The sequence below is a fragment of the Miniopterus schreibersii genome, assembly GCF_964146895.1.
Source record: "Miniopterus schreibersii genome assembly, chromosome: 5".
In the NCBI taxonomy this organism is placed as follows: Eukaryota; Metazoa; Chordata; class Mammalia; order Chiroptera; family Miniopteridae; genus Miniopterus; species Miniopterus schreibersii.
The window spans coordinates 18256163-18271900 of record NC_138106.1 but is presented as its reverse complement, the minus strand read 5'-3'; the positions used below and the strand labels follow the sequence as shown (position 1 = coordinate 18271900).

The 15738-nt window shown below is 36.8% G+C and overlaps 1 protein-coding gene and 1 pseudogene across 3 annotated transcripts in view; both read right to left on the bottom strand.

Moving 5' to 3' along the window:
- Positions 1-4875: 4875 nt before the first annotated feature.
- The window catches only part of TIPARP (TCDD inducible poly(ADP-ribose) polymerase), a 31013-nt gene continuing 20150 nt past the window's right edge, over positions 4876-15738 (bottom strand). For both annotated transcript variants that reach the window (XM_081139299.1, XM_081139300.1), the window contains exons 4-6: positions 13795-13955; positions 7537-7815; positions 4876-6863 (exon numbers count right to left, since the gene is read on the bottom strand). In XM_081139299.1, the coding sequence (XP_080995425.1) occupies positions 6416-6863; positions 7537-7815; positions 13795-13955 (888 nt within the window). In that variant the 3' untranslated portion in view covers positions 4876-6415. The remainder of the gene's footprint in view (positions 6864-7536; positions 7816-13794; positions 13956-15738) is intronic.
- On the bottom strand, positions 14528-14916 carry LOC308557886 (large ribosomal subunit protein eL34 pseudogene; annotated as a pseudogene). The gene has a single exon. The product of its transcript is annotated as a large ribosomal subunit protein eL34 pseudogene (transcript).

Sequence of the window (15738 nt, the reverse complement as noted above, 5' to 3'; positions counted from 1 at the left end):
AGAATTAAAATGCCAAAGGTTAAAGACAAAGAGAGAATCTTAAAAGCAGCGAGAGAAAAGCAGTTAATTACATACAAGGCAGCACCCATACGACTGTCAGCTGATTTCTCAACAGAAACTTTGCAGGCCAGAAGGGAGTGGCAAGAAATATTCAAAGTGATGGAAAACATGGAACTACAAGCAAGATTACTCTACCCAGCAAAGCTATCGTTTAGAATTGAAGGTCAGATAAAGAGCTTTTCAGACAAGGAAAAGCTAAAGGAGTTCATCACCACCAGACCAGCACTACAGGAAATGTTGAAGGGTCTTCTTTAAGAAGAAGCTAATGAACAAAAGAAGCTGATGAACTAAATAGATCCAGAGACATTGACACATGTAACAGATGATCATATTTCAGAGGGAAGAGGGAAGGAAGGTGGAGGGTGGGAAGAGATTAATCAAAGAAGTTATATGCATAGATGCATAACCCATGGACACAGACAATGACGGGGTGAAGGCCTGGGGGGGGGGGTGGGAGTGAGGTGGAGGGGGTCAGTTGGGGGGGAAAAATGGGATACCTGTAATACTTTCAACAATAAAGATCAATTTTTTTAAAAAATTTCAAGAACTGAGGAGATTTGAAAAAAAAAAAAAAAAAGCTACAATCCCCAGCCCCCCCGACACAATGCTCCTTCAAGGAGAAATTTCAGGGGTTCTATGAGTTGATCAACAAATGTGTGTTTTTTTAAATAGCTGCAGGCTCTTTCCTATGTAAGAACAAAAGATCACTCAAAGGAAGCTTGAATATGCAAAGTAAACTTGCTATTAAACAACCTCAAATATTAAAAATTTCTATCCCTACATCTTTTTTACTGTTATCTAAAGCAATTTGCTTTCTCTGTCTTTTACGAGGACTGGTCTATTTGACTAAGTATAGTGCTTGTCTTTATTCAGTATTTAAGTACCACTTTGAAGAAGCCTGTTTTTCAAAATTTATTTTTATTGCTGAGGGTGTTACAGATGTCCCTCATTCTCCCCTCCCTTTGTCCCCCTTCATCCAGACCCTGCCCCACCCCAGGCCTTCACCACTATTGTCTGTGTCCATGGGCTATGCATACTAAATTCTTTGGTTAATCTCTTCCCCCCTCACCTCCTCCCCCGAGATCTGTCAGTCTGTTGCATGATTCGATTCAAGGTCTCTAGACCTATTTGTCAGTTTATTTTGTTCATTAGATTTCACATGTAAATGAGACATGTGATACTTGTCTTTCTCTGACTGGCTTATTTTGCTTAGCATAATACTCTCCAGGCCCTTCCATGCTGCCTCAAAGGGTAAGGGATCCTTTTTTACAGCTGCATAGTATTTCATGGTGTAAATGTGCCACAGCTTTTTTATCTAGATCTTTGCTATTGTAAATAGAGCTGCTATTCTTTCTGATTGGCATTTCAGGATTCTTGGGATATATTCTCAGAAGTGGACCGCTGGGTCAAAAAGAAGCCTTACTTTAAATGAGGTCTGCATTTAGCATATATATGTATATATGTGTGTGTGTGTCACACACACACACATACCACTCTTGGAAAGCCATTGGTAGTCTACTTTCTTGGAATTTCATATAACCTTTTAAAATTTCCAACAAGCACTTGAATTTTTCATATTTGTAGTGCTTTTTAATTATTAATTTATATTAAAATAACTTCCTGCAGATTCAATATAATTTCTATTATACTTAAGACTTGTATTAGCTTCCTTTTGCTGCTGTTACAAATCACCACAAACTCAGTGAATTAAAACAACACAAATTTATTATCTTATAGTTCTGGAAGTCGTAAGTCCTCAAATCAATGTGACAGCAGGGCTGCATTCCTTCTGGAAGCTCTAGGGTAAAATGCTTCCTTTTCTAGCTTCTAGAGGTCACCTGCATTCCTTAGCTCATGGCCTCATCCTCCATCTTCAGTCAACAGCATAGCATCTGCCATTTTCTTTCTGACTTAGTCTCCCTCCTGTAATAAACTTTGTGATTGCATTGGGCTCTCCAGGATAATCTCCCATCTCAAGACCCTTAATCACATCTGCAAAGCCTCTTTTGCCTTATAAATTAACATATTCACAAATTCCTGGGATTAGGACTTGGATATCTTTGGGGCATAACAAATCTTTATTTGGAATAGGATATCTTTATTCAGCCTACCATACTACTATATCTATTATTACTACTACTAGCAAAAATTTGCCAGGCACTGTGCTAACTACTTTACATTCTTTACCTCAATTAGTCCATAAGCTACAGACTAAGATTGTGTAACTTTCTCAGGCAGGCTTGTGACTAAGCCATTGCTGATAATGACAGTAATTCATCACAAAATTGAGTAACAATGATACAAAATCTGCATGCCCACTCCAGTCGAGCACTGGCTTGTTTATGCCTACAAGTTAATTATAACAAATTTGTATTTTTAGAAAAATGTAGTCATATGGGTAACTTGCATTTAGGAGAAATTCAGCTACATTTGAGTGGTTGGAATGAAAGCTTGTAGTTACTGGGTTCAGTTAGCTTAGATCATTGAAACCAATGCTAACTAGATTTATGGTTGGTATTCCTAAGTAGAACAGTTCACTGCACTTAGCTTAAGAAACTGTCTTAAGCCCTTGACCAAGATGCTATGAAATGCAAATCTTCAAGTAGGACCTTTGTCAGGAAAGTGTGGGCGAATGCCCAAAACACATCACTGCTGCTCAAACCCAATTTATAAACTGATGGTTGCACAAGAATTTGGCATTGAAGAATCTCACATTATCACGTAGTTGAGTAGCATCTGTTTAATGTACTCTTGCCACTCATATCTGTTAGATGCAGTCCTTAATGTACTGTGAAACACTTTGAAGTGCAGCTGATATATCTAAACATAGGGCCTAAATGACAATTTGGCACCTAAAACTTCCTAAGTATTAGGAGGAGGGTTAGAGCCTCTTGAACACTGGGTTGAGCCTCTTAGCTGTCTGATTTAAGGCTATTTTAAGATTGAATATAATTAAGAAGATAGTTATAAAAGCCTGAATATAGATATAGTTTAGCTCAGTAATTTCCAGCCTGTTGGCTATAAACTCTATCAACATGTGGGAGTTATTGTAAGGAGCACATTAATCCATTTGAGCACCAAATATCTGTAGACTATATCCTACATCTCAAATGTTATGGTTGTGATAATACAATTTGCTTAAAATATCACTGAATTTATAGAAGCCTTTGGTCATTTTGCATTTTATTAATCATTAGGCACTAAAGTACAATTAAGTCTGTGAAATTCTGGCATCCTCAAAGTCGTTGGGCACCTCTGCTCTAGCAGTGGTCATGAAACACTTCTTACACACAAATACTTTTACATGTAAGAATAAAGCTTTAAAAGAGTTGTCCTCTGACAGTTCTATTCAGGAGTGAGTTTCCCAAAAGATGCTGAGGAGTGAGTTGAGCAATAAATTAAGACTAATAATGCTGATGAAACCTTTCAATAGCATCTTTTTCTTTCTACAGTGATAGCTTAAGACTAAGTTTAGCAAGCTAAACAAGGTAAAATATAGTTCCATTTCCTTTAATTTGCCTGCAAGGAGTACCTAAATCAATAAACTACATGGGTCTGTTTGTAAAACCCAACATTATCTTTTCTAAGGACAATGTCTGGCTTATAATTTGTAAATAAATGCGATCAGTTGTATAGCGCTTTACAATAAATTTTTTGCATTCTAGGGTCCCAGAGTTGGAACATTCCTATCATCTATAGTCTTTCAAAAAGAAAAAACAAGAACCCTCTATTTCAAAGGTGAGAAATCAAAGGAAAGGTTCAGTAATTTGTCAAACATAGAAGAGTTAAAAAAAAAAATCACGTAATAGCAAAAACTTAAGTGATATGGATTTAGATGTTAGAAAAGTGCCATACAGAATTTTCTAAATGCATTTTGACTATTTGATCCCAATTAAGAAAAACTAGGAATATTTTGTGGTCATCTTACCTTCCTTAAGAGAGAAAAAAACTGACTTAATTGAGAGGTACAGTTTGGGCGTTGACTATATTCTCTTCTTTAGTCATTTGCAGACTTAGTATAATAAAAATTCCTCTTTAAATATCAGCATTTCAGGCCTTAATGATTAGTTTTAGAACTTATAATTACAAAGGACCCAATACTTATAAATTTTTAACACATAAAAAAACTTCCTGTATACATGATTGTATGACACTGAAATATCTTGGGGAGTTTGCAGACTGTCCCTAGAAATCTTAACCATATTTTAATTAAAAGTAAGTTCCAACTTTCTGAAATGGTGTAAATTATAGCTGTGCCAATAGGCATAAAGATTTACTGAATGCCTTTCAGTATGTTTTAAATCCATGGGACCATTACAAAATTGAGACTGACTCCATAGTTCTTGCTTAGTGAAAACAAAATACAATACTATATAGGAATTTTAGAATCATTACACTGGAGTGTAAGTACTGCTCAAGTTTACCAATCAATGACTAAATTGGCTGAAAGCTAAGGTGCTTGAGAGATGACAAGATTTGTATAATTCCTTTTTATATTTCCTTCAGCACCCGTTGAAAGGGACAACCTGCTCATATTTTGCATTATAGCTGTTTGTTGATATACATGTCCCTTTATCCCAAATACTTACCTGCAATATAAAATATTCACTCTTCTCTGGTGACTTAACAGTTGACAGCTACATAATATCCTTTCTGCTGATTTCCAGAGCACACGTTTTAAGCAGCAGGTTCTGGTTAGTTCAGCTCCTTCAGTCATTCACTCACTCATTCAATCAACCAACCACCCAGCATTTACAGATCATTTACTATGTGTTGAATTCAGTTATCTTAAATGGAACCAAAGCAAAAAGTTTTAGAGAATTACCAGAACTTTTATTTTTGCTTAGTTTTATTAAAAAAATAAATATATCATAAAGCTTTTTTTCCCTTTAGGGAGAAAAAAGGAACAAGTTTCATAAAATCAAATAAGCAATGGTAAGGTGTCTTAACTTGAAAAAGATTGGGAATCACAGGTTTACAAGTTATAATTGAAACAACAACTGTAACAGCCACAGTTGGCCGCTTCATGCCAATGGCAGCAAACAAGATCAACTAGAGCAAAATAAATAACTGTGTGGAAGCCCTGAAAAGTGTTTAAACAGACTGATTCACTGAGACATCAGTATAGATATATCTTGCTTTAAATAACACAGAAGTTCCTGAAAAGTTTTGTGTAAATGAAATAACCACAAACATACTATGAAAGCTTGGTATCTGAATTCTTTTGTGAACAGCCACTTCCACTTTTGTAAATCCAGGTGTTTTGCTTTGCTTAAGGCAAAGTATACCTAGCTGATACCTGTCTGAACTGAGGCGTCAGCATATTCACCTAACACTGCTCCAGCTGGGCCAGTAGCACAACTTCCAAGTTTGTGTTTCTATTAAGTAGTGTAAAATACAGAGCCAGCCAGGGAACCCAGCTGCATCTGGCAAAGCAGGTATAGGGTGGGATTACCACCTTTAATAATATTTCCAAGTCAGCAAATACTTTTGAGTCTACTTTGTGCAAAGCACAGTAATAAACTCTATCAATCTGGTTACAGATGTACTCCCTTTCTCTAAAACCTTCAGTCAGGACGTAGGTTTAGAACTCTAAAATAAAGTAATACTCATAATCTTCAAAACTGGCTTTAACCAAATTAGCTGCCCAACCTCTTCCAATTGAGTGGGTGATAATGGAAGAAACTTTTCCAAGGCTAAAGTTTAACAACATGAGAATCACATATAACTGGTTAGTGAAAAATTCTGCTGATGACAAAAATTTTTCAAATAGTTCCTTTTCTTTTAACTTCCTCTAAACAGAACTCTGAATTTTCAGGCGAACTCTGTGAAAGTTAAAGTCATTGGTACTCTTTGGTTGGGTGATACGTTTCAGTCCTGCTGATAGAAATCTCTCTTTCTGCTTTGGACAGGGAGTATGTATGGTAATACTAGTTCCAGTCAGTTTTATCATTGTAAATATACCCAATCCTCACTTTGTTCACAGCTTCCATTTCACTTGGCCAAACTTCTACCAGGCTTAAGTCACATTCAATTAGGTTGGCTGTTCTTTTTCTTTTTTCTAAAAAATGCTAACATTGCTGCCTATATGTACAAGTGTGAATGAAGAGTATGCAATCTGTAGTCTTTTCCACACTGAGTACACTAACAACAATTAGTAAATAATTAAAGAATAAGTGGTCATTTTAAAACTTGTTTTTCTTTTAAAAATTTACCTTCTAGCACTTAAAAAAATGGGTCTTAAAAGTGCCCTATTAATGTCCAAGGCTGTTTCCCACTCTGTCCCACCCATCCAAAACCTGCTACAAATGCTGGATTGAGTTCATATCAAATAATTTAGCAGTACCAAGATTTTTCAAATGGAAACAGTGTTACTGACTTCTTCATATTGAATAACAAAATAAGGGTAACTCTGATCATCATTAAAAATGACAAAAATCTGAGGCTCAAAGAAATTATCCACACAAGAGTCATATAGATCACTGGTGACACTGCCAGGATTGACAGGAGGAGGTCTTCTCATGCCATGACTACCCATTGTGTATCTGCCAGTTAGCACTTTGGCCAGAAACATGAAATGGACTCCTTTAGAAGACTTCTTAGAAAAGTTATGGGAGTAGCTTGCCTTCTTTGCAAAATAACTGCCTTGTCCAAACATTGTAGCATGCTTTCCACAGACTCGAGGGTCAAAGTTGTGCTTGCAGATTCCATCTACCACATCTTGGGATGTTCCATGAAATAAATGTCTCTCATTTATTATTCTGTCACGGCCACACATTTTCCTGTTCATATATTCCTTTTTCCTAATGCAAGAGTGGATAGGAAATTCAGAAGAAAGGATACATCAATTTGAAAGGCATGATGCAGTCATAAACTTCTCTTATGGTTTCAATGGGGAGGAAATGTTAAAGTAATTATCAAGAGCAAAATGCCATCAAAGATCATATTAAAAGTTTAAACTTATCTTTTCCACTGCAGACAAGGAAAGCCTTTGTCTTTTTTCTCCAACTGTTCACATGCTTTCTCTTCCACTTTAAAACTAGTTCTCACATTTTACCTTCTTAGAATACCTTCCTTGTCTCATTCCACCAACCTGTGTCTCTTAATTCTGAGATTCCTAAAACCTACATGTATTCCATTTGCACTACATTAATATGTTGACTTGAGAGGCAGCCTACTAAAGTAATTAAGAGCAAGGTGTCTGGTGCTAGACTGCCAGGGTTCAAATTCCAGCACCTTATTAGCTATATGCTCTGTGCCAAATTATCAAACTTTTCTGTGACTCAGTTTCCTCTCTGTAAAATGTAGACTGCAATATTCCTACTTATGGGTCTGTTATAAGGATTATATGTGAGTTAACATATAAAAAAATAACAAATATATTAAGTTCTACGCAAGTCTTTGCTATTAGGTTCTGTACTTGTTCTTAGCTATATTAAGAAAAGCTCTCTTAAACTTTTCATACTACTGACTCACCTTTTATATTTCTCCCAAAGAAACTGGTTTTGGACTCTCAATATTTGCAAAATTCTGTATTTAAACTCAGGCACAGTCTTGTGAAAAAGGTTGTAAATGATTCGGTAACTTTTGTCCTCTGCAGAAACAGGCACTTGGATAAAGTCCTGAGATGGATGCATATAAACCCAAGTTTCAGGGTAAAAGTTTGCTGAGGTCACCCCATCTGGGCAGATGATTTGTGATGATGAGGTTGCTTCGAGAGGTGAAGGAGCCTGTGTGGGAACACCACCAAGTGTCCTAGAAGAAGAAATGTCAATGTAAACCACTCAGAACATTTCACATTAGAGTGCTCTATAGCAATACCTAATATTATAATCTATATAGCTTAAAAAACAATATATAAAATGCTATCGATTAAAGAAAAAAGAAATCTTAGAGCAAAAACTGCCTGTACACAGATATTATTTGCTTCCTCCGGGCTTCCTCCTTGCAGAGAAAACTATACAATATACTACTGCAAGGTAAGCAAACAAGCAAGCAAGAGCAAATTTATAAATACCTTTACTTTTTGAATCCTGGATTCCTCTTTTGCCTATACAGTTAAAGAAACTTTGTTTCAAGGAAGCAATGATAATTTATATGTGTTCTTCAAACTTTGCTGTACTAAATAGGAAACACATCATTACCAAAGTCTATATGGGGTGGGGGGAACAGAATAAGGGGTAGGAAAAGTGTGGTAGGCAGGAAAGAGGGAGCTTACAGAGAGAACACATAAAATATTAAAAATAAAAAACTATAATTTTGTATAAAAACAAACAAAAATCATGGCATAGGCATTGAAAGCTGACATCTGCTATTTACTTCATTTTTCAGTATCACATACAACCAAAAAACCCACCAATACTACAACTTTAGGTGTGATGGCTCTAATTACTTTGAGCTTGACAACAGAATGCATATCCTTGGACCTTTAAATTCAGCCTTGCTACTTTGAAAAAGGAATTTAGATAAGCAGCAACTTGTTCAGTTACTTATTCTTGCCTAATTAAATGCTTAAATTCAAATCATATTTCTTGGCCATTTTCAAAAGAGAGCAAAAGGGAAGAAGCAGAGAGAAAGGAAATCCTGAGCCTAAGACCCAGATTCAGGGTTAGGGTACTGTAACACTCATCAGGATGTAGTGATCACAAGGAAGCAATAAGTCTGCCAAATAGATTAGGACAGTGAAATTTTTAAGAACTTTATGACACAGGTTACAACTGTGGGTGAACATGCACCTAATCTCCAGAGTATATCTTACCATCACCCTCATAATCCTAGTCACTTTATACTAAGCACATACTATAAAGGGATTTTATACATAGTATCACTGTCAAAACCATAGTGCAAGAGGACTTGGTTATCCCTATTTTTCAAATAAAAAACTTGCTAGCAGAGCTAAGCAAAGGCCAGAGACAGGATTTGAATCAAGGTCTATCTAGATAGTTTCTAAGTGCATATGTGAAATATGGGGAAATGGAAAGAATACATATTTTTCCATTTCCCCCCAATATATATAAACAAGGCTTGAAAGTGATGGATACCAGGATTACTTCTCAGGTTTGCCTGGCTCTCACTAACACCACCACCACCTCACATAGTCTTTTGCCTTTTAAGAGATGGCTTGATAAGAAGCTAAAAATTAGAGAGACACAACCGCCTTCTCTAATCCCCATCCCCTTCAAACTGTGCCTTTGATTTATTCTGCCTAAGGTCCCTGTATGAGATAGAGATGAAGTTCTGGGTAGGTAGAGGGCTTAAAGAATCCCCCAGGTGCTTTTAAGTTTGCGGCAGATTTAAAGGGGTGCTGGTTTCTCCAACTTTCATGACAGAAGGCACAACAGTTCTTGTCTTCTGGAGCATTTGCATCAAGCCCTGACAGATCCCTCCAGAACCTTCGTTCACAGGTACATCTTTCTGGAGAGAGGCCCCATCTGTTTTAATCAGATTCTGAAAAGTCTGTAACTCCTTAAAAGCCATCACTATTCTAGAGGATGGCAGAAACACAGAATATAAGCCCCTTATTTAGGTGTCCCCTCTATCCCTGACTCTGCAAAGAGGGTAAATCCCAGCTCACCAGGTTTTCCTGTATTATCAGGGGTTGAAGTTAGCAACAGAGGTTTCTGGGTTGAGGGAGGAAGGTAAGATTCTCTCCAAGCACTCTGCTTAAAACAGATTTTTTGCAACTATACTGAAAACCTGACACTAACAATAGAGGAGACTCTGCTTCTTTTCTTTCTGTTACTATTCCTGCCTAAAAAAAATAACCGTTTCATAACACAAAAGCTTCAAATATATATTTTCCTTTTTCAGAGGGGACAGGGTCTATTATTTACTCACACATGCTTTAAGATGAGCCTCTGTAAATAAATCTTATCCATCCTAACATATTAAATTAGATTATATATATATATGGTCAGCAACCATTCCTACCAATAGATGCTTACTTTGAACAAGCTAACATCCTAATTGGCTAAAATATAAAAATGCATATATAAATGTCTGGTGGACTTATACACTCTAGTTGCCATGGGTTAAAAAGGCCTGGGATGGGGTTAAGGGTGGATGCCAGGTAGAGGGGATCAATGGGGGGGGGGGGGGGGAGGAGAGAACATTGTAATACTTTCAACAATAAAGGGGTGTGTGTGTGTGTGTGTGTGTGTGTGTGTGTGTGTTTTCCAAGCATAGTTAGAAATGTGGCTTTATTTTCTGAGAATGCTGAGCTTAGTCAACTCATGGGTATTCCAAAGATGTGCTGTGTGTTTTACAGTGCTGCGCCAGTTTTAGAGAGGCAAAGTTGAAGGGTAAGGACCTTGTACTCAAGGACCTCAAAAGAATGGATTTTCAGAATCCAAGGTCACATTTTATCACTCACCTTCTCCCTCCCCTTGTCATTTTGAAAGATGTTTCCTAACCCAACTTCAGTAATGAAGCAAAAATGAATTCATTTTATCCTTTTGTGGGGAGAAGCCAAAGAAATTGTATCAGGCCCTCTCATGACCATGAGGTGATCGCTTGGGATAGATGTCCTTTCAGCTGAAATGAACTCACAAACCTCTAAATCTGAGATTTGTTTCCTTTTATGCAGCCTCAGCACAAGTATTCTAAGAATATTAAAGAATAAGCTCCTTTTTATCAGCCCCATGAAAAAATAGCAAGCACAAGGAAAAAAACTTTTTTTGTAACTATGAGGTGATGGACATTAACTAAACTTACTGTGGTAATCATTTTGCAATATATACATATGTCAAGTCATTATGCTATACACCTTAAACTTAATGTCAATTATATACCAATAAAACTAGAAGAAGAAAAAGGAGCAGAGAAACCCTCATTTAAAGAGCTGAATTTGCAGGAAATTCATGAATTAAGTCAGGTTCCCTCCCCCACCATCTTACCACCTCCCTACTCTGGCTTTTCCAATTCTTAGGCACCTCTGATTCCCTAATAATTGTGGCTTTTTTGACACCCATGTTTTCCTTTGACTTTTCATATTTACTAACACTTAATAAAACTTTCTTTCTGGCTAAGATCATGATCTCTCTGAAATCTATTTCTGAAATCTGCTTTTTATTTATTTTTTTACGTTTCTTTATCTTATTGTTGAAAATATTACAGATGTCCTCTTTTTACCCCCATTGATCCCCTCCACTCTGCATCTACCCCTACCCCCACCCCCAGGCATCCCCTAGACCAGTGTCTGTGTCCATGGGTTATGCTTATAAACATGTAAGTTCTTTGATTAATCTCTCCCCACCCACTCCTCCATCCCCACCTTCCCTCTGAGATCCCTCAATCTGTTCCATGCTTCTATGTCTCTGGATCCATTTTGTTCATCAGTTTATTTTGTTTATTACATTCCACATATAAAGTGAGATCGTGATACTTGTCCTTTTCTAACAGGCTTATTTCACTTAGTGTAATACTTTCTAGTTCCCTCCAGGCTGTCCCCCAAAGGATATAAGATCATTCTTTTTTACAGCTGCATAGTATTCCATGGTATAAATGTCCCACAGCTTTTTTATCCACTCATCTACTGATGGGCACCTGGGCTGTTTCCAGATCTTAGCTATTGTAAATTGTACTGCTATGAACATAGGGGTGCATAAGTTCTTTGTGATTGGTGTTTTGGGTTTCTTAGGATATATTTCTAGAAGTGGGATCACTGGGTCAAATGGCAGGTCAATTTTTAATTTTTTGAGGAACCTCCATACTGCTTTCCATAGTGGCTGCACCAGTCTGCATTCCCACCAGCAATGTACTAGGGTTCCCTTTGGATATATTCCTAGAAGTGGGATCACTGGGTCAAATGGCAGGTCAATTTCTAATTTTTTGAGGAAACTCCATACTGCTTTCCATAGTGGCTGTACCAGTCTGCATTCCCACCAGCAGTGTACTAGGGTTCCCTTTTCTCCACACCCTCCAGCACTTGTCTTTTTGTTCATTTATTTGTTGATGGTAGCCATTCTGACAGGTGTGAAGTGATACCTCATTGTGGTTTTAATTTGCATCTCTCTGAAATCTGCTTTTTAGAACTAATAGCACTCCTCTTTCTCCCCATTAGGCCAGTCCAGTGCCTCTCAGGCCCTGACTCAGGCAGATGGGAACCGAAGGGCTGCATTTACCCATTCCACCCTGGTGAACTTGCTGCTTCTCTACTCCTTTCTCACTGAAGTGTCTGCACAATCTCTTTGATTTGCTAAGCTCTTACTTTATACCTGATTATCAATGTTCCAGACAAGACTAAAATAGGAAATTTTTAAAAGAAAATAGAACAAAAGAACTTTGTTCTCTTTAAGCCTAAGTTATAAAGAGTAAAGCCATATTTGTGGCATTAATTCTACTACTGCTTCTATTATTTTTACAGTCTATGCTTTTACAAAATGAGCTTAAGTTTAAAAAGGGTGGGGAAGAGGGAACATTTCATAATTACTTGTCTTAAGATTGAAACAAATCAATTTTCACCATTCTATAAAAGTCCCTCAATAACGTAGCACTCAAATGAGTATTCTTACTCTTACACAGAAGCTACATCTCACTTGATTGACTCAGCATGCCAAGATGCTGTTCTCACTAATGAGTTCCACTGTCTCACTAGGAGGACAATGTGTTCTTAAGTACTAGACACTGACACTATCTCTAGTTGCTAATGAAATCACAGAAATAGCACTTTTATTAATTTTTAATAAAATTTAAAAAAACCTGTAAGGTGAAATTTTTCACACTTGGACTAGAAAGAAAGTACACATTTATCCAAGCAAATATATATTTCTAAAATTGGCCTTATTACACAGTACTTTGGATATTGAGAATTGCAGGGATTTTTGTTTGTATTTTGTTTTTAATGTTCCCTTTGCAATCTCAGAATTAGAATCATTAAGATTCTGTCATAATGACCTGGAAAAAACAGTTTGGGCTTGAAATTTAAAAAAACTACTATTAAGAATATAAAAAGAGCATCTTCACCTCAGCAGAGGAGACCAACCAATATTACTCTAGACCTCCAAAGTCCATAAAAACAAGTAAACCTAGTATCATTTTAAAAATCAGGCTCTAAATATGAGTATATAATGATTTCCCCAAAGATACTAAAGTTCACAGATGACCATTCAATGTGCTCCTCTACCTTTTCACATCAACGAAGATGTGCCAGTGGCCTATATCAAGAGAGAAAGAAGAAATGGCACTTGGGAAAATGAAAGAGTTCACCTATAATTCAGATGGATGAGTTCAGTCTCAACCTAAAAGTGCCACAGGTAATTTTAGTTAGTATTACAGAAAGATGGGTCTTACTTAGCAAAAGCAGTCAAGGAAGAAGAATGGAGAACACCACCTTGAAGGACTCTTCCTACTTGACCTGGCAGTGTACCGGGGCTGGGCAATAGTCCCATAACACAGAAGGGTATCATTAGAACACTCAATCTTCCATGAAGGAGGCAAATGCAAACTTTGCCTCATTCCATATATAATTACTTTTAGTTGTGAAAAAATGTTAACTCTACTGTGCTTTCAGTTAAAAAAATCTAATACAATACTCACTCTTTTAGTGTTGGGTTAACTGCGGCTTATCTGAATTCTAGTTTTTAAAGAATTAAACCCAAAGAATAACTTAGAATTTCACATTCTAGAGGTAATAACCAAGTTAGTTTTTTAATTTAAAATGTTTTTCTCTTTGCCATTCAGTTATACATTTATGTAAAGTAAGAGTAAAAATGAGACTTTTTGCTGGACACTTACTGTAGATATGGAAGCAGTATAAAACAGGAGCGGAAGAGGGGTCTCCTTTTTATTTCTCTCCTGAAAAATGAGTTGTGGAGTATGTAGTGGTTGTTCCACATCATAAATCGGACCTCTTTCAGACCTCGAGAGTTGGCTTCTTCAATCAATCTAATAACAGTCTGTGGAGTAGTAAACAGAAGGTAAAGAAAAAAAAAGCAAATTAATAAATAATCACTATGAAATATAAACTGATAATGTTACTAAAGCCACAAATAGTTAACCTTGCTGTTAACATCAGAAGAGTTTCAATAAAGTACAGTGAGTCAAATTAATTCCCTTCATACATAGGTAATTTTTCCTTTTTCTTTTTTGGAGCAAAGATGCAGTGCAGAAGATGCTCCCTGTTTAGAAGGGCACCGATTTCTACCTTAAGAAACATGTGAGGCCCAGGGAAATACTCCATTCTATTTTGAGGCCTTAACAATGTCCTAGAGATTTAAAAAAATGTATGTTCTTATTCATTTTAGAGAGACAGGAAGGGAGAGGGATAGATAAAAACATCGAGAAAAGAGAAACATCCATCGGCTGCCTCCTGCACGCCCCGTACTGGGGATCCAGCCCGAAACCCAGGCATGTGCCCTGACAGGGAATCGAACTGGTGACCTCTCGGTTCATGGGTCAATGCTCAACCACTGAGCCACCCTGGCTGGGCATCCTAGAGATTTTTTAATTTCTTTTTAAATTTAGCCTTTTAATTGTTTTTATTACTCAAAAAAGCTTCATTTTTAAAAAATTTAGCTTTCTCACTCTATGCTAGTGCCTTCAACACTTTCACAATGACTTTTTGCTCCTCAATAAAGAAGGCACCCTCGATCCTGTCACTGACACCATTAGCACACATGGATCCACCATAGGCCCTGCTGGCATGTTTTTCCGTTTTAGATAACCTCATTACAACTTTAGGTCTCATAGCATGAACTCTGTGAAGTCAGCCAGGGCACACGCCACATGCACATTGTGGTGCTTTCCCAACTTTCTTGGTATAAAAGGTAAACAAATACCAGGGGTTCAAGACAGCCTAGTTTTGTTAGAGGCTGTATTGTAGGGCAGCCTCCAACAGTGTGTCAAACACTGAACCATTCTGAATGAAGACACCATCCCCAGAAGAGGATAAGCAATTTTTTATATTTCTTAAGGGAATTTTGAGAAGAGGATTAAATGCCAAATCAATTAAATGCCAAACCTAAAAAAATCTGTCAGAGGAAAAACGAAGGAACAGTCCAGTATTCTGAGAATACATTTTAAATAGCCTCTTAATCTCTTTGGAAGATATTAGATACTAGTGATTACTTAAAAGAGAGTCAAAACTTTAATTTAATATTCTGTTTTATAGCAATTAACATACTATGTCATTTTCCTTTGTTATTGCCTTAAAAAAAAAACTAAGGTAGATAAGTTAGTTTCCCTTTTTTGTAATGTTGGAAATTTGATCAAATTGAAGTCAGATCTTTGGAATGTGAAATTAATCTCTGAAGTCCATTTCAGGGTACTTAAACTTCACTTAGAATTCTCAGTTAGAGGCAAATAAACCATCACCATTTTAAAACCTTGCCTTGTGATAAGCTATTCTTACCACCTTAGACTAAGGATGCATGTGAACATTTCATACAATTTTAAATGACTAATGTGCCTGACCACAGCCCAATAAACATTTTCAAGTACTTCTTCCAGAGGCCTAAGAGTAATCGTTTCCCACTAGACTTCTGAAATGCTAAGTGCAACACATCATCTAATCACCATGAGCCCAAGAGCCAGATACAGCCAAAAGTTACACCAGTGCTCATCTCACTAAAATTACTCCAAAAACAGCACTGAGCCTGAGTACTTATAATGTAAGTACTTTCTCTCCATAATATAAGATACTGGGGAAGCATTTTATCTCTCTAATAATAGTGGTATTCT